General features: G+C 41.1%; 1 protein-coding gene across 1 annotated transcript in view; it reads right to left on the bottom strand.

The window, feature by feature from the left end:
* Positions 1-20,583, bottom strand: part of slit3 (slit homolog 3 (Drosophila)) — a 266,848-nt gene that overhangs the window by 223,339 nt on the left and 22,926 nt on the right. Inside the window, exons 3-4 of the mRNA XM_074674087.1 lie at positions 16,579-16,650; positions 10,162-10,233 (exon numbers count right to left, since the gene is read on the bottom strand). Of these exons, the coding sequence (XP_074530188.1) occupies positions 10,162-10,233; positions 16,579-16,650 (144 nt within the window). The remainder of the gene's footprint in view (positions 1-10,161; positions 10,234-16,578; positions 16,651-20,583) is intronic.

Raw genomic sequence — 20,583 nt, 5'->3', positions numbered from 1 at the left:
AAGTGAATGGAGTTGTGAGTGTGTGTCTGACACATATCATCATACCCCACTGTGAGGTGTATGTGTCAATGGTAAAATCTTTGAAATATAAGAGTGACAAAATTATCTCAAAACGTGGGAGGTTATGTGAAATAAGGCTTCAAACCCATACCGTTCATATGATGCATAACCCTCTATGTATGTATGTATTGACGACACCAAGGGCCTGTGTCCACTTAACCATTTAATTGCACATGCAGCACTTTGAGATCCACAGAGAATGCAATTAAGCATTTCCATTATTTAGCACCCAAAGGGTTAATGTGTCTTCTATACAAGTTTTCCATTTTGTTTTACTCACACTGTTCACAAGTTAATTGAATTCATCTTCTGGAAAACTGAAACGCAGCTAATTGCCACTTATGGACACCAACTAATTTAAAGTAAAAAGGGATGGGACTAAGAATGACTTTGTTGACAACAATGACAGAGATCCATGATGGGAAGGAACCACACATTTTTGTTCTGTTTGTTTGTTTTTGAGAACAGAATTTCCAGGTGTGGTGCTTATGCTAATGCTAAGAAGATTTCTCCTAGTTGGTGAGTTTCCTTGCAAAATTCCGCCAGATAAATAAAGCAAATGTGAAGCATTCAAAACATCTTAAAACAGACAGTAATAACCATCATGGGAAGTGAGAGTACAGCTAAAAAAAACGTTCATAACGTAGCGAAAATAAAGGCTGTGCATTGTTCCACAATTAAGGTTGTGGGCACTGTGGTTCAATAAAAGCTGTTTGTGGACACAGGCCCTAAATGTTGGCTATGAGGTGCACAATTGTCCATTGTAAACAATGTCTTTGAGATATCAGGCTGTGTTAGGACACATTGGTTTTCTGCAGTTTCCCAAGACTTTTCTGCAGTAAAGGAGTCCAAAAAAGAATTCCCAGCCATGTGGAAGTCCTGTGTAATATATAACCACAACCGGCACCCACAGACATACACAGAGAGGTTTCAGCACTCTTTTGGCCCCACACTGAGCTGCAGCTTAAATTTATTCTGACTGTAGGTCCACATGTCAACTAACAGTAAATAACCTGGAAAAACCATTTCCAAGAATTCATGAGAGGGCTGAGGACAGACAGGGTTTGATGACATCATCATAAGTCTACAACAGTTAAACTGTCGGTCAGGTTTCAACTCCTGCGACACCCGGAGCGACCAGGGATATGTTTCAGCCAGATTTACTTACACTGCACTTTTTTCTGTCTTCCACAGGCAGCATCACTGATTTTTTCTGCTCTGAAGAAAATAAATGTTTAAAATGGTCTGAAGTTTCACCATGAGAAGTGAAACAGGGATGTGAAAGAATCTGTTCGTTCCATCTGTGTACACACATGTATGTAATTATAGGGGCACTGTATTTGTTTAGTGGTTTGACTTTTGTCAGTGATGGAGCAGAATGTATATATGACTCCATTGTGCTTTTATTACTGAAACCCACCCTGCAAACAAATACACATACAATTACACACACGAGTATGTTGCCAGGTTTTTAATGTATCCTGAAACCACACCCATATCTGAGAAAGATTATGAGTCCAGCCTGCTTGAGTGAACAAAGAAAGCTGTCAACAAATAAAAGCTGTCATTATCTTAACTTGCAAATTCTCCTTATCCTCTCATTTCTCCTGTCCTCACCTGTCACCCTAGTTTCATGCTCATATCCTCACCATTCAACTCCTCTCGCTCACTTCTCCTTCTCCTCCTCCTCCTCCTCTTTTAGCTTTCCAGGGAGCCCAGTCTGTTTCTGATTAGTGTTCTCATGTAAACCTAAATTGTGATTAAACAAACACTGTGTGAGTGCATTTGGCTCTGTATCAAGATTTTTTTTCTCTTCTCTCTTTAATACATGTACACACACAAGCAATGCCAGGGACATGTATTTAAGTGGACATGTACAAACCAAATGCATGACATATACAAACATTTAAGCACGTATGTAGACGCAAGCAAAGACGCAATTTAGTAAACTATGTGTACACATATAGCATAAATAAGATAACTGCATACCATATACTCATACACATATTTACCCTAATTGCACCTGTAAAGACATACAGTCTGAATTACAATCATGTACACAGACATATGGATACACAGCGTCTTTTATCTGTTCTTATAAACGTTCCAAGGCTAATGTCAATAAGTTTTAGCTCTGTTTGCTAGCAGCTCCACAGCTACCATCCCCATCCTGCTCACCTAATTTGAGAGGTTAAATCACTACCACATGCAGCCTCTGTGCTATTTCAGTGTTAGCATATAAAAATTCTTTGTTATAGCAAAAAGAAATTCTACAAGCCCCTAACCTCCCACGAACATTTCATAGGCCTTGGCCCTGCGGCAAGCTAGCTAGCTTACTAGCTGCTAAAGTAGGCAGCTGAAAGGGAAAGGTGTTGTTGCCGTGAACTTTAAGACCTGCTGGTTGAATTGTTTTATTCACTCCTTTTACATAAGATGACACATATAAGCCTAAACTTCCTAACTTTTGGCCTTTTGACAGCTCCAACACAAGTTATAAACTTAACTCCTACAAACTTTGGAGTGTAAGAGTATAAGACTTAAAATACACACATTTACTTTACGTTCAGATGAAATACATCACCCTGGAGACAGATGCAAAACTAAACTTGGAGAGTCAACACAGACATTTTGAAGTTGAGAAATAGACAGTAACATCACTTAACTTTTATTTTCCTGCAGGTAACAAGGAAATATTTTCCCAGGTTCCTACTTTGTGCTCAGCTCAGAAAGCTTAAGGACTGATTTTAGCCTAGTGTCAGTATAAAGCAGGAAAAAGAAGCACTTCAACATACACAGACATAAAACACAAAATGTGGTCTAAATGGTTTTCTTTCGAAAGATCCATTGTATTTTTTTACTTAGTCATAAAGATTTTGATTTTACCCTCCATTGAGCATGAACAAGCATAAAATTAAGTTAAAAACTTGTTAAAATCTAGTCTAGACATGACAAAGCTTGAGCAGTTGTGCAAATACTCAACTGTCTGGATCCCATTGTCTTCCTGTTGATGCTTATGTCTCTATTTCTGTGTATAATTTTATTATCTTGAAGACTCAGATCTGCATTTCAAATACTTATAAAAACATAGTTTGGGGTTTTTCTTTTGTTTCCTTCCTTGAAACAAGTAATATGGAGGCACCCCCATGCAATGCAAAGTCAACACAGAGTGATGAACTGTTTTCCCTTCCAGCATGGGTGTAGAAACTAAAATAATCATATTTTTTTGAGTAAGTATTTTAAGAGATGTATGAAGGAATGCATGAGGCTTTTCAAATAAAACTTTTTTTGGACTGTTACAAACCTCCAAGACTATCTTGATATTATTCACTCTCTTCATTTTTTTCTCTCTCATGCTCCCTCTTCTCTTCTCTGCTTGGTTTTCGGTATCTCTGCAGCGTGTATTTATCTAAATGTGTCGCACTGCTGACTGGGCTGTGGGAAAACACACACACAAAAAAGCACACGAGCCACTAAAAGCAGCTATATTTTAGAGAAATCCCAGTCAGGTTTACTGTGTCAAAAAAATCGTTCTTTCCTCGAACAAGTGTAAATCTCAGTATGGGCCTTGTGGTGGAGCTGCACAGTGGAGCCTATAGCTCTCATTGTGGAGTTTCATGTCAGCGCACTGTTATTTCTGACTGACTGGTAAGTTTTCCAATTTTCAGGATGCTGTTCTGCCAGAGTCCCAAATGTAATTGATAAACATGTTACAAAAACAGTGAGCCCTGTGGTGCAGCATGGCTGGAGCCTATGGGCCTCCTGGTGCAGCTTCATGCCAAAAATATGCTGCAGTTACCAACAAGTAAGCAGAAACCTGCAGTCAGTTCACTGCTGTCCATGAGCCTAGTGGTGCAGCTGCATGTTTGGTCCTAAAAGCCTTGTGGTGCTGCTGCATACCATGGTTAGCACTTGTGAGTCATGTTTAATAATTAGGAAGTTCAATCGTGGGCGTGTGGTTTAGTATAAAGTCTGCCCTGACCAACACACACACAAATACACACACACACACTCGCAGGGCCATGACTCTACATCCAGTACCCATGGTGTTAAAACAGTGTGAGAGATGGCGTGACAGACTGGCTCCTGTGTGTGTGTGTGTGTGTGTGTGGGTCTTATTTGTTTCTCACCAGCATCCAGCAGTGTGAAAACCAAACAAAAGCCCGGGAGCCTAGTGACAAGAAAACAATCCTACAGTTCCTGACGGCAACACAAACATTAAAAACTGTTTGTTGTTGTGCGTGGGAGTGCATAACCAAAGAAAGGAGAAAGGGAGGGAACCACAGAAAAAGAGAAGGAAAGTCAATGAGTAAACTGGTCCATGAGCCACGAGTTCAGGTAGTTTGTGCTCACCCCTCACCCTCTGAGACTGTTGCCACCAATCCCAGCCGAGGCCCGTGCCTGCAGCAGCCAATCACTGGACACCAAGAGTCCACCCTCTTCCTGAAACACTAACCGTTACATTCCAGCAGGTAAACTATGGCAGTCGCCTCTAAATGGACAATTAGCCAAGATTAAAGGCAACCTCCTCATCTTTCTCCATTAACTTAATTAGGAGGAAAAGACATCTCGAATGACCCCCCGCTCTCTTCAGCCTTCACTTTCCCTCTCAGTCTCCTTGCTCTTTATCTATCTCATGTGTCCTTCTGCATTATTACCAGTAAAGTTGCATTTATAGTAACTGGCAGTGATGACGAATACACTCTCACATAAGGAAGCTTGATTGATGCTTCTGGAGTGCCTTGCTCAAGGGCCCAAGCTCAATAATAATAAAGATTTAGATTTACAACCAGCCAGATCTTTCACTCTACATTTTAATTCTTGAGTTTCTTCCACTTGTATGTATCTCAGGCTGTATCTCTGCCTGGCCTGTAGTAAGTGAGCATGTAGGGATTATACATCTCTTTCAAGGATACTCTGACTGGATTAAATCCCTCACAAGCATCCCTCAGGACAGGGACTCACTTTTCATTTCATCAAGCCCCCCTTAAAAAAAAAAAAACATTAAGGCTAAATGTTGGACTGTTGCAGTAAAGCACTGATAGGGAACTAGAGAAAGAGAACTACAGAGGAGAAAAGCATATAATGGTAGTTTGGTTTGCAAGATTTTTGGATGTCCTATTGGTTTTCATTTTTCTAATTCTAAAACATTTTAATGAACATCTTTATCTTATGTACTGAAGCTATTCACAGCAATATACTGTAGATGCAATGTTAACAGCATTTTGCTAGACTAAAATCTATATGTTGCTAGGCGCTGCCCTCTTGGTTGTGGCTGCCTGTTGCAGTAGCTCTCTCTTCCTTGGCTGTTTCTTGTAATTTTTTTCGTCATCTTTGTATTTAGAGTGGTTCATTACTTTGTAAGGCTCACTTGTTGATCATGGACAACAAATTGGTTATGTCTTCAGTGATATTTTTACTATTTTTGCTCCTGTGTTTGTCTGGAGATCCTACATGTAGCCATGGCTGCATTGTTTACATGTGAAATAAGCTGTTAGCAGCCTTTAGCATGTCAATGCTAACTGGTGCAAGGCCTGATGTCTTCCCACAAGGTGAGAAGAAGAAGTGAGGACGACGTACTGGTACTGAGGAGAGAACAAAGAAGTGACGTCCTTACATCCACTGTAATTGGGAACGTGAGATCTATCTCTGATAAGATGGACAAGCTAGTCATGCTAACCCAGCAACAGAGGGAACACCAGAAGACAGAGTAGCATCATGCTATTCACAGACATGGCTAACAGAGCTAACACTGGACACCAATGCCACATTGGAAGAACTTCACCTGCTGTAAGCAGACAGGGTACAGGAGACAGAGACTGAACAGACTGCTGAAGAAGCTCAGTCCTGGACCCTGTGGAGGTGGAGGCTGGCTGACTGGGGAATGATGGCCAAGCTGTCAGCATCTATGCACCTTTTCGCACTTTCTATCCGCTTTACTTTTGTTTTCTTGATTGCTGCTGTGACCCCTGAATTTCCCCTCGGGTACAAATAAAGTATTTTCTATTCTACCTACTCTATTCTATCCAGTAATAGTGGCCTATCCATAAAATGCCGCCAGAGTGTGTATCTTTCAGCACTGTTGCAGAGTCATTACATTTTGAAACATGGTCAAAAATCACCTCCTTTGTTATGCAATACTCAGCTTCAGAGGTTCTGCTGGAACTCCACTGTTGAAGGATAAGAGGAAATATCTCGCCGCTCTGACGTTACTCTCATTTTTCTTCTTTGCTTCTCCCCTCTGCTCTCATGCAAACCAATCAGCTGCAACCTGAGCTGCTTTAATGGAGGGGAATGATGCTGCTTCATGAGTATCCCCGGCAGTAAACCACGCGGTGGGGGCGCTGCATGCAACACACACTCACACAGGCACACATAAAGACACGTGTGCACGCACACACTCAAACTAGCAGAGCAGAAAGTGCAGATAACAGGATGAGGCTCAGTCTGGGTCAGTGTTATTAGTCAGGAGACTCAAAGCCATCAAGTCACTTAGCAGAGTAAACCCGGCTCATACACTGCAACCAGCACCGATGCACACAAGCATTCAACCTTTATTTTCCATCTGAGCTTTTGTGATTGTTTCTTTCAAAACCAGAAATTCAGAGCCTATTTCGCAGTTACAGCATATCTTTCTCTGAGCTTGATCTGTGTGTGTGTGTGTTTGAGTGTGTGATAGTGTGTGTCTTTGCAACCACAGTCTCTGCAAACTGTGGGGGGAACCCACCACAGACTGCACACACTGAAACCCACAGACTCCAGTCCACCATCCGTCTACATCACCATCACTATCTTTGTTTTCTCTCTGACTTCCCCCCTACTGAGCACCTTCAGGGTCACAGACTTCCCATCTACCCCCAGACCCTCACCCTCCATGTATCCATCCCGATATGTCCTTCCCATGACCGCCCTGAGCCCTATTCGTCTTTGTCAAACACTTACCGCTCAATTAGAACATTTTCCAATAAGACTCCAAGCCAACATCTTCGATTCCTCTACCCAACTACGTTTTTCCCAGCAGGATCCAAGCCTCTGGTAGGAACTATTATCGTTCTGATACCTCTCACTCTTACCTTCCAACCGCCCAAACATCAAACCCACCAGCCCCTGCCTGCCTTTTTCCCCTTAATGCTGGTCCAGATCCTCGCCTCTCCTCCCGTCTCCAAACCTCAAACCACAAGGCTTTAATAGGGGGGTTAAGAGGTAATTCCTATCACACTACCATCATTTAATAACTAACCAAGGCTGACAGGGAGGAAGGTTATGAACCTCGAGCTAGAAAGCCACCAGCAAACCCCCCCTGTCTCCTCCCTCTTACTCTCCTGCTGGTATGCTGTCTTTATTCGCCGTTCTCCTGCTCAAACATCTGCTCTTTTACAACCTCCATTTCTTTCCTCTTCTCCCTTTAACCTCTCCTGTCACCATACCTTGCTTCTGACAACACCGCCAGTTCTGAAACTTGCAAGAAAACACAGTGTGAAATGTAATTTATGAAAACATAATGCAACAGGGGATTAAAAAAGTGTTGAAAATGGAAAGTAAAAGTGAAAAATAAAGAAAAAAAATGGCAGGAGGAAACTCCAGACACTATAATTTAGATTGTGCTGATGGCGAAGGAGGGATATAAAGAACATGAGATTTATAATGTTAAGCTTGGAACACGTTCACCCTTTCCACTTGCTTACCGAGTCGACTGAGAGCTCTATGGGGATCCATTATCAACCGGCGATAAATACGAGCTATCGGGAACAATTAGGGGTTTTATAGAAGAGTGAGCCAAGCAGAGGAGGAAATCATCTGTCACTCATGAAGAGAAAGAGTTTCGAGAGTGTGTTTGTACATGTTTGTATCCATCACTGTGTGTGTCCCTGATGTTCTCACGAGGGGGCTTCATCTGTGTGTGATCCTGGAAGCCACAGTTGACGTAAATGACAATCTGCTCTCAGCCATAACAGTCTGCATTGCTGTCTTCAGCAATACATCACACTTCACCGCAGATATATGAAACACACCATCAGTCTGTCACGAGGTTTAGATGGAGGTTTCACAGTGGGCACCCTGCTGTGAAAGATTTTATCTCCTGTGTGTCTGCTGCCAACAGAATATACAATATTAAGCGAGCTTCAGGAAGCATGAGGGAATTTATTTTCATTATCATAAACCACCGTTACTGTTACAATTATGACTGCATTTGTTGTTTCAATCCAGCGTTTTGAGTCCTTTGACTCAGTTTCAAGTTCTAAAAAAGTTTTTGAGAGAAAATTTTACTCTGAAAACTCTAGAGTTGGCACTAATTGTCTACAGATCATATTGTCTGTGTATATTGTGTGGTCTGCTCCAAAATCCTTGCCTGTCACACATTCGTATCCCTGAGGTTCAACTCTCTGACACAGAGCCAAAAATGTGGTTTCTTCAGTGGACTTCTTTCATTGATTTCAAATGTTTTAAAAGCATTTAGAGGATTTTTTTTCTGCCTTTAATTCAACACAGGGTCGTAGATAAAGCAGGAACATGGAGACAGGGAGTGGGGATGTCAGATCTGAGGGCTATGGAGTCTCTGACTGGTTGCAAGATTGAACTGCTGACCTCAGTTGTGGTTTTGTTTTGTTTTATTTTTTTTTTTTTTTTTTACTTCAACTCTTTCCGGTGAGAACTGCTTATATCTACCTTGAATGACACTACTTTATAACTAAAACCTTCAAATTTGGAAATTCAGTTCATTTTTTTTTATTGATGATACGACCTGTATAATTGCTAGAAGGTGTCAATGATTTCATGGTGAATCCATCAATCCATTCTGAAATTGAAACATAGTGTGAGGCAGCAAGTTTCTAAAAGTCCTGAACAAACAGTCTCTCATATAACTTCAATACTCAGTTAAAGGGAGAATATTTACACCTCTGATATACTTCTTAAGTCATAAATCTTAAATCTTCTAGATCCTCCAAAAGTTGAAATATTCAAAAATATAGTAAATTAATCCTTTAAAAATGTGTTCATGTAGAAAAATGGAACTGTATACCCGTTTCCTGCATTTCACCTCGCCCTAAAGCCAGCTAACTCTGGTACTTTCAGTCTTTTTATTTCACATATCTTTTTTCTATTTTTCACCTCTGCATGACCTGAAGTCTTAAAAAGTCATAACACAGAAAAGTTCAAGTTTTCAGCAAATAAAAGCTACTAGAGCTTCCAAGAAAGCAGAGAGAGAAGTAAGAAATATAAAGTCCCAGCACTAGTATTCCCAAACCTTCGACCTCTCAAACACGCACAGACACACAAATGAACACACGAAACCTGATACTGTATATTAACTTGGGTTGTACACCCTTACACACATGAGAGCAAAAGTGCACAGAATAATAACTGCTGACACACACAGTCAAAATCACGAGTAAAACACACTCGCTCATAGACTACACTCACACCGGGTGTACTTCTAGCTTTACTTGAAGGCAGCCCAACACAAACAGCTATAAAGTTTAGAAGGTGTTTCAACCTTCAACCTGAGCTGACAGAGACTCTGTGGGGAGAAGACAAATAGAGAACCTGAGCGCAGACAGAGAGCGCACTGGGGAGGAAAAGGAGACAGGGTGGGTGCACTGATGGGACTCAAACACACACGAAGGCTAAAAGAAAGACAGTGAGTGTGTGTCTGGGAATGTGGGGTGAAATAAAAAGAGAAAGGGAGAAAGTGGGAGGCTTCTCTTCATCAGTTTGACCCACACTTACACTCAACACTCTGGGAAAAACGACATATTCAGGAATAAGAAAAACTGCATTCAGGTCCAAGCAAAACATTCACTCCAGGAACCCTTTCAGCTTCAAAATACACACACACATGCACACCTGACACTCTTTTCTACCTCCCAACAGGAGCACAGAGCAGCGCTGTGTCACCTGGCGCAGGACTTGAACCTTCAACTTTGGTTAAAAGTTCTGACACTGCACCATGGCTGTGTTTTAAAACGGATCATGTATCACATCAAAAGAGAACAAGAGGAGGCAAAGAGGGAGCGACTGAGGAAGGATCAGCAAAAGATGAGGAGGAGGAGGAGGAGGAGGAAGAAGAGGGAGGGAAGGAAAAACAAAAAGAGGTGTACTCACAGTCGTCCTAGCTTGGGGTTGGACTGGAAGAGAAGCTCTGGGAGGAACTGGAGTTTGTTTCTGTTCAGACGACTGTTGGGCAAAAAAGCGGAGGAAGACAGGAAATTCAGTTCAAGAGAAATGACTGTGCGATTGATTTTGTTGAAAACTCGACATGAAATATCAGCATGAGCACAAAAGGTCAAACACAGACTCATAAATGAGTCAGATTCAAGCTTTCAGTTGATTCTCCTATCACCAAACAGGGGAGTGCATCACCTTACAGGTCAGTGGGTTCACAGTTCAAAGGTCAAACTCATGGGAAAATCTGTCTGGTTTCCTCTGATCATGACCTTGAGGTTATCAAGCTGTGTATGTCTGTTGGTTAAAAGCCACCACGCTTTATGCTCTCTAAATCCAGTTATCACTTTCATTCCTGTGTTTTGACCCATGAGTAAACAGAGGCATCAGTTCAAGGTCCAGTTATAGGTTATGCTTTTCAAAGTGAGTGTGTTGTTTATGATCATTCCCTACATTTCTGGGTTCAAAGTTACAAGCCCCAAAACCTGAATATAAATGATTTTGAGAAACACCAGGATTTAATGGCACAGTGTTGATTCTTTGTTTACCATGCTAATGTAATTGAAAAGGAAATACTTAACCATCAAGAAGTACAGATCATTTATGTTTTTTTGACTAGTTTGGGTCAAATCCATTTTGCCAGGCTCCATTGGGCAACGAATTTACACAGCTGAATTCTTAACTGCCCAATCAGGTAAGAGAGGCAGGAGAAGAAGGAGCTCTGAAAGTGACGAGCAGATGTGATGTCAGCAGACTTTCATACTTGTCAGCGTTCCTTTAATTCTTAAGTTAACTTTACAAAAATGGCAGCAGTCGTCTAACGCCGTTTTCACAGCTGTTTCGTGTGCTCCTGTAGTTGTTCGTCTATTGTTTCTTGGCAGTGGCGCAGATAAGCTACGTCATACCGTGGCTTGATGTGGATTGGTCTGTGGTGAGTGTGTAAATCAGAACGGTCGTCCAATCACCAGCTGCTGATTTTTTTTAAGGTCCTGCCTTTGAAAACAAACCCAAAGAGCTGCTACCCAGATGGACTAGTGAAATATATCTGTAGCGGGCATACAAAACTGTCCGTCTGGCGTGTCCAGTTACCACACTTGAGCTACAGCCTTAAGTATGACATTTTGAGCTTTTATTGTTACACACTTTTGGAAGTTTTCTTAATATTTGAACATAGCATGTTGGATCTAGTTTGAATCTTATCTATTTGATCTATCTATTTTAAATTTCAAGATGATATAAAAGTTAGTCAATCTAATGTGAAAAACATCAAGTAAGTTTAAAAATAAGAGGAAACAGATGCTGTGCATAAGCATACAAGCTGGTCAAACAACCAACAAGAATGCTGACATGAGTGCAGGCAGTTGGGGCTCAGTTTGTCAAAACTTTCCTTGCCAGTCTTGCCCAGTACATGCCACAGAATGGAGGCTGGACCTGTTACTGGAATCATGCCAGTTAACTTCCTGGCTGTTCAACAAAGCACTAAAGCATCAATCTGCCCAGAGGGCCCATTTCTGTGCATCCTCTTCACTCTCAAGAGCATCTATACAAGTTCATAGGGTCCTGTTTGTGTGTTAACACTTCAGTCATTGTGTGTGTAAGTTGCATGATAAATAATACTAAATAATATCCCTTATGTCAAATTTCATATCTCAGGGAGTCCAAGGGATCCATCTGTGCAGTGGCACTGTTCCTTGACTTGTTGGCAAAGTGGGTGCTGCCGTGTATGAAAATCTGTTTCTCCCTTTGTTTAAGTGTAACGGACGCATGGCTTGAATTTACAAAAGCAGGGAGTGAAAGACTGACTCCAACAGGTTGACGTTTGTGAGTGCGAAGTGTGTTTTCGTGTGAGTGTGTTCAGAGAGAAGGTGCGGTTGGCTGCTGCAGAGATAGATGAGGACAGTGTGACTGCAGGGAGTGAAAGTGTTATCAAGCTACCAAAGCATTGGGCTGAGAAACGAGGCGTGGAGGGGAAAAAGGAGGGTGGGGGGGTCAGGAGGGTCACAGAGTAGAATCTGTGCTGGAGAAGACACAGACACTAACCTTTTCACCCTGCTGATAATGATAATAAGACCCTGACTTTCACTCTGGTGTGCCCCGATGGAAAGCGAGCTGCAGTCCAGGAAGAGATTTCCTCCATTTGAAATAATTGACCCCTGCTCCGAGAGAATAACTGCCGGTAAAGAGTGAAGCACATGATCGGGTACTATTACACTCATGAGTCACTTTCAAACTTCAGCTCGCAAATCTGTTCTGGGTTTGAAAAAGACAAATCCATTGTGTACTTCTTAAGAAATAATGACGAGTTTACTTTGAAACAACACCAGACCACAAGTTGATGGGCACTATATATTCAGAGTTTGGAAAACTATCTCTAAAAGTCATAATAAGGTCCCGTAGAAATGGTGTGGAGACTTCAGAAAACTGATCTCATAGTGCAAGAAGCTCAAAATACGGACATTTGCAGCAAAAAACCCTTCTCTTGAGAAAACACCTCCCCTACTGAATGATCCAAACCTTACACTACACATGAAAGCAGCTACCCATGAGGACTAATATTACTAACTTAGTGAAGAACTAGGGCTGCAGAGTTCATGGCAATTTCACCATTTTGCAATATGAGCATTTGCAAAGAATATATTACAAAAGTCTAAATTTATTCAATAAATTAAGTATTTGACTAAAAGACTCCTTATTTTTTCATTTGGCATTTGGACATTTGACATATCCCATGGGCCAAGTATCTACTTATGTATTTTTACACCATTTCCATGCCATCAGACGAAGCACCGGTCAGCTATCAGCCACCCTCAGATCAATTTGTACCAATACAAAAAAATAGCTTTTGGATTCATTTTGACTTTAGGAAGGTCAGGTAGGTTTACCGAAGAAGGGATCCTTCATTATTATCCAAAGATAACTCCTCTGCAGCAGCAGTACAAGATCTTTTTAACCTGAAGACAGTCAAAGATACTGCATTTTTGTTTAATCTGAAGCAAATTGCTGGTATACTGGTTTCTCTCCCTCCCAACAACAAATAATTTTGCTTCTTGTTAATTTTTTTTTACTTTGTTGAAATATGCTAACTTTGGGTCTCTTTGCACATCCTACCATCCTTGCTGCACCAACCACCATTATTTCTTCGTTAAATTTTATTAAAACTTATCAGAAATTTAATTGGTTACCATGGGATTTTGAACATCATGATTCATCTTGAAGTATAATGCAACATTACAGGAGTCTTTATGGCACTGCATGGTCTGGCCTATAACAGCCCACTGTTCTAGTGTCTAGACCAGGGATCTCAAACTTATGCCATGGAGGCTGATTTCATTGATTACCTCACCTTCAAGCAGAGAGCAGGGAATAATCAATGAAATCAGCTGGTGGAGTTTTTGGTTGGAAAGAAAACCTCCATCCTCTTGGCCCTCTATGGCACGAGTTTGAAATCCCTGGTCTGGACCCATTAAAACATGTATCTGGTTGCCAGAAAAAAAAAAAAAAAACACTTTTGTTGTCTTGTAGTGAAATAGGATAATATATTATAATGAGGAAACTAGTTGTATTAGCAAAAAGGTAAGGAAGGTCTAGCAGAGCTGGAAAAGATTGAAATAAACTTGTATCAATGGGGAAACCAGTGCTGACGATGAGATCCTGAAGTTGGGAGCATGGCAGCTCAAAAGTTTCAGAGAACATAATTGTACATTTCTGCTATTTTGTTGCACGTTACATCTAAAAAAAGATACAGAACAATGTGATTCGATTTTTAATGTATATAAGGCTGGTAAAATAGTTATGATCTTCTTCATGACTTCAGTGTTTAATGTTTTGGCACACATGACTCTTCTGACTTTAAGAAATGAGTGCATAAGCTCCATGTTTTTCACATTGTGACGCCATAAATCTCACAGACTCAGCACCAAGACCTCTCGCCCCTGACCTTTCACCCTGACAGGCAGAACATCAGAGAAGCTGTCAGCTAAGCATTTTAAAAAGCATTTCACTATCAGGGAAGTAAAAACTTCAGGGGCCTCTTTGCTCTTGTCCCAACAGCTGAGCTTTTCTCCTAAATGTGCTCAGCCAAAGCAGAGAAAATACACGTCATCAGAACAAAATGTGATGTGAAATATGGTCTGATTTTCAAAAAGCCCTAGATCAATGAAATGCTCCTCAGCCCTGACCTTTGACTCCTCCTGACACACTGCATTAAAAAGCCTTTTAACACCAAAGCAACCCGTCACCTCTCGCTTTCTCTATCAGACGTGTGATCTCCATTAAGAAAGATACACATGTTGCTGCCACTCAGAAACTCTGATAAGTGTCCCGTCACACGACCTTTCAATTACTGACATCATGACTCTGTAGAGGAACATTTGGAGTATTTTACCATGAATTAATTTCATAAAAACAAGTCACAACCTGAGTAGACTCATTGCTGAACTATTTCTCAGCCCCTGCTCAAACCAACATGAATTCACCACTGCAAAGACAGCCAAGTTGCTGAAAATGCTGATCTCAATTTCTGCACGGTGTGTTGCACTACCTGAAACTAACAGATTAAAACAAGAAATGTAGTCCTACTAGAGGAAGTCTGAAAACAGCATTAGTGGAAGTGTTATGTAGCTGAAACATGGCAGGATTTCTTCCTGCACAGCTTTATCTCAGCAACACAGAGGCACAAACCTTCAGGTGTGTGTGGGAAGTGTTGTTCAGAGCAATGACACTTTTATCCTGTAAACTGGAGCCTTGGTGTGAGCTCACACACACACATACACACACTTACACAGAACCAGGCAGTATCTGTGAGAGATTCCACTGTTGTGTGTTAAGTGGATAGACTGTGGTGTCATCCATGTACACTCCTCCCATGTTTCAGCTCCAGTTTAAGGTCCTGTGTGTAATGGTGTTTTCACTGTTATAGCAGGACCTGGTTGTTGTTTAAAGGGTCCGTAAGGAGTTTGAAAGTGATCTTGAAAAAGGCTCCCTTCAAGATATTTGCCTGATTGTTATCCACTCTTTAAAATGAGATTATCAGCGCCAATATTGCTGGTTACAGGTTATTTTAAATTCCAACTTCTTAGCTTCCAGCTTGGGTCAACCAGGACCAGATTGATATACGGCATGTCTAGGTCTGTGTGGCAACACCACGCCAGCTGACGAAGTTTAGTTGTGAGAAGAGATAAAACACAGAGATCTGTGTTTTTCTCTGCTCAAAACAATTTCTATGACTGATTTTGTTGTAATGGTGGACACAGGAGCCTAACTGTCAGACAGAAAAAGGACAGAGGAGCAGAAGAAAGCTAAACGGGAGAGTGATACAGCCTGAGCTTAAGGCTAATTAGCCTTTAGCTTGGGCTGTATCACTCTTAAACACAGGGGCTAAGCTGATGCGATAATGTTCATTCCAACCCACATGCAGCAGTTATTCTGCAGTGGTCTGTTCAAACTTGAGAGTCTATCAATAAAATGAAGAGTGAGGTTACATTAGCTCTGCTTGGTAGATGACTGGCAGGACACAGCTAACCAGGATTTACTAATGTTACACATAACAGATATATCTTAGCTTCATCGGAGCACCAGGCTGCCAATGTTGCTAACATATAGCTGGCTGCTACAATGTCTGCTTGATGTCGCATTTCAAACTGTAGCGCTACGTAACTGTACTGATAAATACCTTACCTCAGCACACTGTATCCAGTAAAAAGTTGTCTTGAGCAAAGAAAACTTGTTTTGATCAGATCTCCATTGAATTCCAAAACAAACACACGCCTCGCTAAAAGTAATTTACGACAGTGTGGAGAGACTCCGGGCCACCTGGTGGTGAGGGAGTGCAATCAAACCAGATCCTCCTCATAGCATCTTCAAGGAAGTTTATGAATCTGGGAGCAAAAACATCACAAAGGAGGCCTTTGTGAAGAATTGTGCAGACAGATGCAGAGACGAACCCCAAAACCAATTTGGCAAACACTCCAGAAAAATCTGCATTGGTGAACTGCACATTTGATCTAGAATCTGCAGCCACAGCTACAACAGCATATCTCTGAGTGGTGCATTTGAGAAATTTGAGAGTTATCACTACTTTCTTTATTTGCATGTGAAACTTTATGGTGTGTGGCACCAACAGCAACAACTGTGCCAGATGTGGTGTTTTTGACACAAGGTTTTACATCAGTGCATTTGAATCATGGCGTCTTCTCTTGGCATGCATGAATGCATTCTTGCCTGTTTTGAAGTATACATATTTTATAGCCTACTGCAATTTTTACGTGTCTTTTTCCAGCTTTATCTGCTTGCAGGGCCAGGTTTTCTTTTTTGCTTGCACAGAAAAGGTACAGTAGCAGTTGCAAATGCTGCACTTACAGTCTCTCCAGCAGTCTGAGGTCTTGGAAGGCTCCTCTCTCGACGACAGTGATCTGGTTGTCCTCCAGGTGACTGCAGAGATCGGTATGAAGACACAGAGAAAAAAACAATAACTGTTTACTCCAGAAAGACAGTTCAGAGTCAATTCCAGTAGACATATTTACTATGAGAGAAAGACCAAGAAGATATTAGTTAATGTAATAGTTGCAGAAGATATCCCTGAGCATTTACAACTCAGAAGGGAAAACCTTGTAGTTGGGAATACATTCTGCAGCCAAGCTGACCTAAAGGATCAATTTCAAAGAAGAAACAAGAGATAACTCTTAATATCTGGACAGGAGAGCTTCAGCCGCTTGCCAAAGAGAAATTGAGAGATTTTAAACACTGAAGAAGAAGCTTATACTTCCAAAAAAAAAGGTTGCATAAACAAGCAATCAGTGCATCGGAAAAACGACCTGGCATTCAGCAAAGGTTTTAAGAGTTTAGGACACGCAACTTTTCAAAAATGTCACAACCTTGAGAGCCAGAACAAACACTTAACAACCCATCCCTCTTCCACCCCTCAGAGGATACCTTATTCATCCTCCGCCTGTGTGTGTGTGCTTGTGTGTGTTCATGTTTTAGGGCGATCTAAAGTTTTCCAGATGGGACAGAGAAAAGAGAGAAGACGTATTCACTGATATGGGTGTTTATATTTTCTGTCTGAGGATGTTAAGACTGACATCCCTGAAAACAGAGGAGAGACTTAAAGAATAGAGACGCTGATTCAAAAGTAAGTGGAGGCGAGCAATGATGAAGATGAAAATGAAAGAATAGAAGGAGAGAAGAGACAAGGATCAGTGATTAAGGGATGTGGAAGCCAAGAATGCAATGAGAGGGAAATTGACAAAGAAAGACTGGAGAGGTTATATCATCAGAAAAGGATATCTGGCACAGCCTTGAAGACTTTGAATTGTTTTGGCTTGACCTTCCTTGAATGTTCTTTTAGTGAAAATGTTTAGACATACAGCTGTTTTACAGCGTCTAATACATGGACTGTCATACTGGCTCTTTAGGATAACACACATGAGGACACAGGAATGTCTTGAATTAAGACTGAAACATGCAGTCAGCTCGAATATTCTTGATCAAGACTAGGGATGCACCAATCCAGCTTTTCTGGTCCCGATACCGATACCTGGGCTTTGGGTATCAACCAATACCAATCCTGATCTGATACCAGTGTTAAATAATAACCTGCATGCCCTACTGTGGGATACGACTGGTAATGTTTTGAGTAAAAGACAAAAATGAGTACATATGGAATTACTGAAGCCGTTCAGTTAAAAAAAATGAATCTACAGAAATGACTATTTGATTGTAAAATTTGACAACTCGTAGACTAAATCACAGTCTAGCCTTAGTGTCAAGTTTGATGTGCAATTTTATTACTAAAGAATTAAACACAAACACATTTTTTTTTACTTATTGTGCCTTGTTTCGAGGCTTCTTGCAGTTTGTCACCTTATTTCACTCTCATGTTTTGTTCTTCTGGCTGCCAAGAAAATGTTTTTGTTTGCATGACTCCACAAATGGGGAGATATCCTCTTCATTGCTTTAGAAAATTGAAATATACCAGCTTTACACACCATGCAAGCTTCAACCAGTTTAGGAAAGTAACGACAGCTGGAGAAAAAGTCTGATTCCTTAGCTTTAAAAAACAAACACACACTGACAGGTGCAAATACAAACTGCACAGAAGATGCATAGAAATGCACATGTAGAACTAATGTGTAATGTCAGATATGTGTGTAAACATGTAGGGAGCAAATAGAGGTACAGAGTCTTTCACTGGTAGCAAACACACCCTAACACACATGTAAACATATCCAGAGTCCCGACTCCAGCACATCAGTCACCCCATACGGAGCAGACAGCATTAATGCAGTATGTTTACTCCAGGTCTGACTGCTTGTTCTCAGTCCTAACGCTCAAACTCTGGAGTAAGCAAAATCAAGTCATAACTTTGAATAACTATCAGAGTTTATTTGTCCAAATGAGGGATTTACCGCATGCTGATTTATTGTATGAAGTATGGAAAGGCGAGGGATCCAAAGCCAAACACATGGTGTGTGGAGTCGATGCTGGCACGTAGTTCAGATGAGGTATTGTTTGAGTGTTGGTCTGTATCAGGCGGAGAGATGGGAGGAAAAAAGGGGGAAAACATGCATTCACTTAATGTGTGGGGCCTGGTGTCTCTAATAATGCTTTATTCAACAATATAAGAGCGTTTAAGCAACCATTATGAAACGCGCAATGATGTCACACTACCTTATGGCACACATGGGGTACTTGGCCTCTGCAGGCAACAAGGAAATACTTCAGGGATATTAACTTCTCTAGCTGTTGACGCACAATGGGTGAAAGCACATTAACCTTCCTCAGCCAAATGTTCAATATCAAGCATGAGTTTTCACCTACGTCCAAATTTGTTTGGAATTACTCAATTTCGCCGCAATCTGGAAGAAATCTGGTGATGCTGGGCTGCCAAAGATATTAGGGTAAGTGTTGTGCATGCAGAGAGCATGCAGAGACAGGCTGAGTGTGTGATTACAGCAAGATGATCTGACCGCTCAGATTAGGGAATATTCAGACTGCTGGGTTGGGTTTTTATGGTTTTGGATGGATACAAAACTGGGTTAAATGTTTATTCGTATTTAATCAGGCAGTCTGACGGAGTAGGATGCTAAGGTTAAAAATTATTACATCAACTTTTTTTATATTTCTCACTCTAGGTTCACTGAGCAGTCTTAAAGCATTAAAAACCCCACCAAAAATATGGCTCAGATTAAAATAATAAAAACAGGTTGTTAAAGTGAACCCGAAGTCTGACAGTGTGAGTAAGACTAACGACAGGGAGGGTGAAAATCTTGTCCTACTCTTTCTCCAATTAAGCCACCCCCTCATTATACATTGTCCTACTTGTTTTAAAGCTACTTACTAAAGAAATCCAAAATTTGAGACAAAAAATGATTCTAAATTATTTCACTGACTTAAAAATGATCATATTTCTTACACTAAGAAAGTAATTTAAGCTAATGTAGCCCTTCACACAGTTGAGTTTTCCTGCTTCGTCACTATAAGAGTCTGCAACATCTTTTTTTTCATTCATCAGTCCTTAAGGCTCCTGTGAAGAACTCCCTATTTGAGTTGAATTTGGCTCTCTCTCATCACTCTCTCCTGATCTTATCTTGTACATGTGTAAGTCATATTATCTGTCATCAATACACTGCCTGGCCAAAAAACAAGTCACCACCAAAAAGAAAAGTAATACACTCTAATAATCGTTAGACCGCCTTTAGCTTTGATTATAGCATGCATTTGCTGTGGCAACGTTTCGATAAGCTTCTGCAATGTCACAAAATGTATCTCCATCCAGTGTTGCATTGATTTTTCACCAAGATCTTGCATTGATGACGGTAAAGTCTGACAGCTGTCAGTTAGCAATCAGTGAGGCTAACTGGGAAAAAGGCTTCAATTTGCTAGAGAGCATAAAGATTGGACTCTGGAGCAATGGAAGAAGGTCATGTGGTCTGATGAGTCCAAATTTACTCTGTTCCACAGTGATGGGCACATCAGGGTAAGAAGGGAGGCAGATGAAGTGACCACCCATCATGTCTAGTGCCTACTGTACAAGCCTGTGGGAGCAGTGCTTTGATCTGGGGTTGGTGCAGTTGGTCAGGTCTAGGTTCAGCAACAGTCTGTGCTCAAAGAATGAAGTCAGCTGACTACCTGGATATGCAGAATGTCCAGGTTATTCCATCAATGGATTTTTTCTTCACTGATGGCATGGCCATATTCCCATATTGCCAGGATTTATCGGGTTCAAATTGTGAAAGAGTGGCTCAGGGAGCACAAGACATAATTTTCACACATGGATTGGCTACCACAGAGTCCAGATCTTAACCCCATTGAGAATCTTTGGGATGTGCTGGAGAAGGCTTTGCACAGCGTTCAGACCCAGAC

The sequence above is a fragment of the Halichoeres trimaculatus genome, unplaced genomic scaffold (genome assembly GCF_033239565.1).
Source record: "Halichoeres trimaculatus isolate MK-OKI-2021-1 unplaced genomic scaffold, fHalTri1.1 fHalTri1_scaffold_7, whole genome shotgun sequence".
Taxonomy (NCBI): domain Eukaryota; kingdom Metazoa; phylum Chordata; class Actinopteri; order Labriformes; family Labridae; genus Halichoeres; species Halichoeres trimaculatus.
Note: the sequence above shows the minus strand (reverse complement) of the source record. Positions and strands in the feature narration are given on the sequence as shown.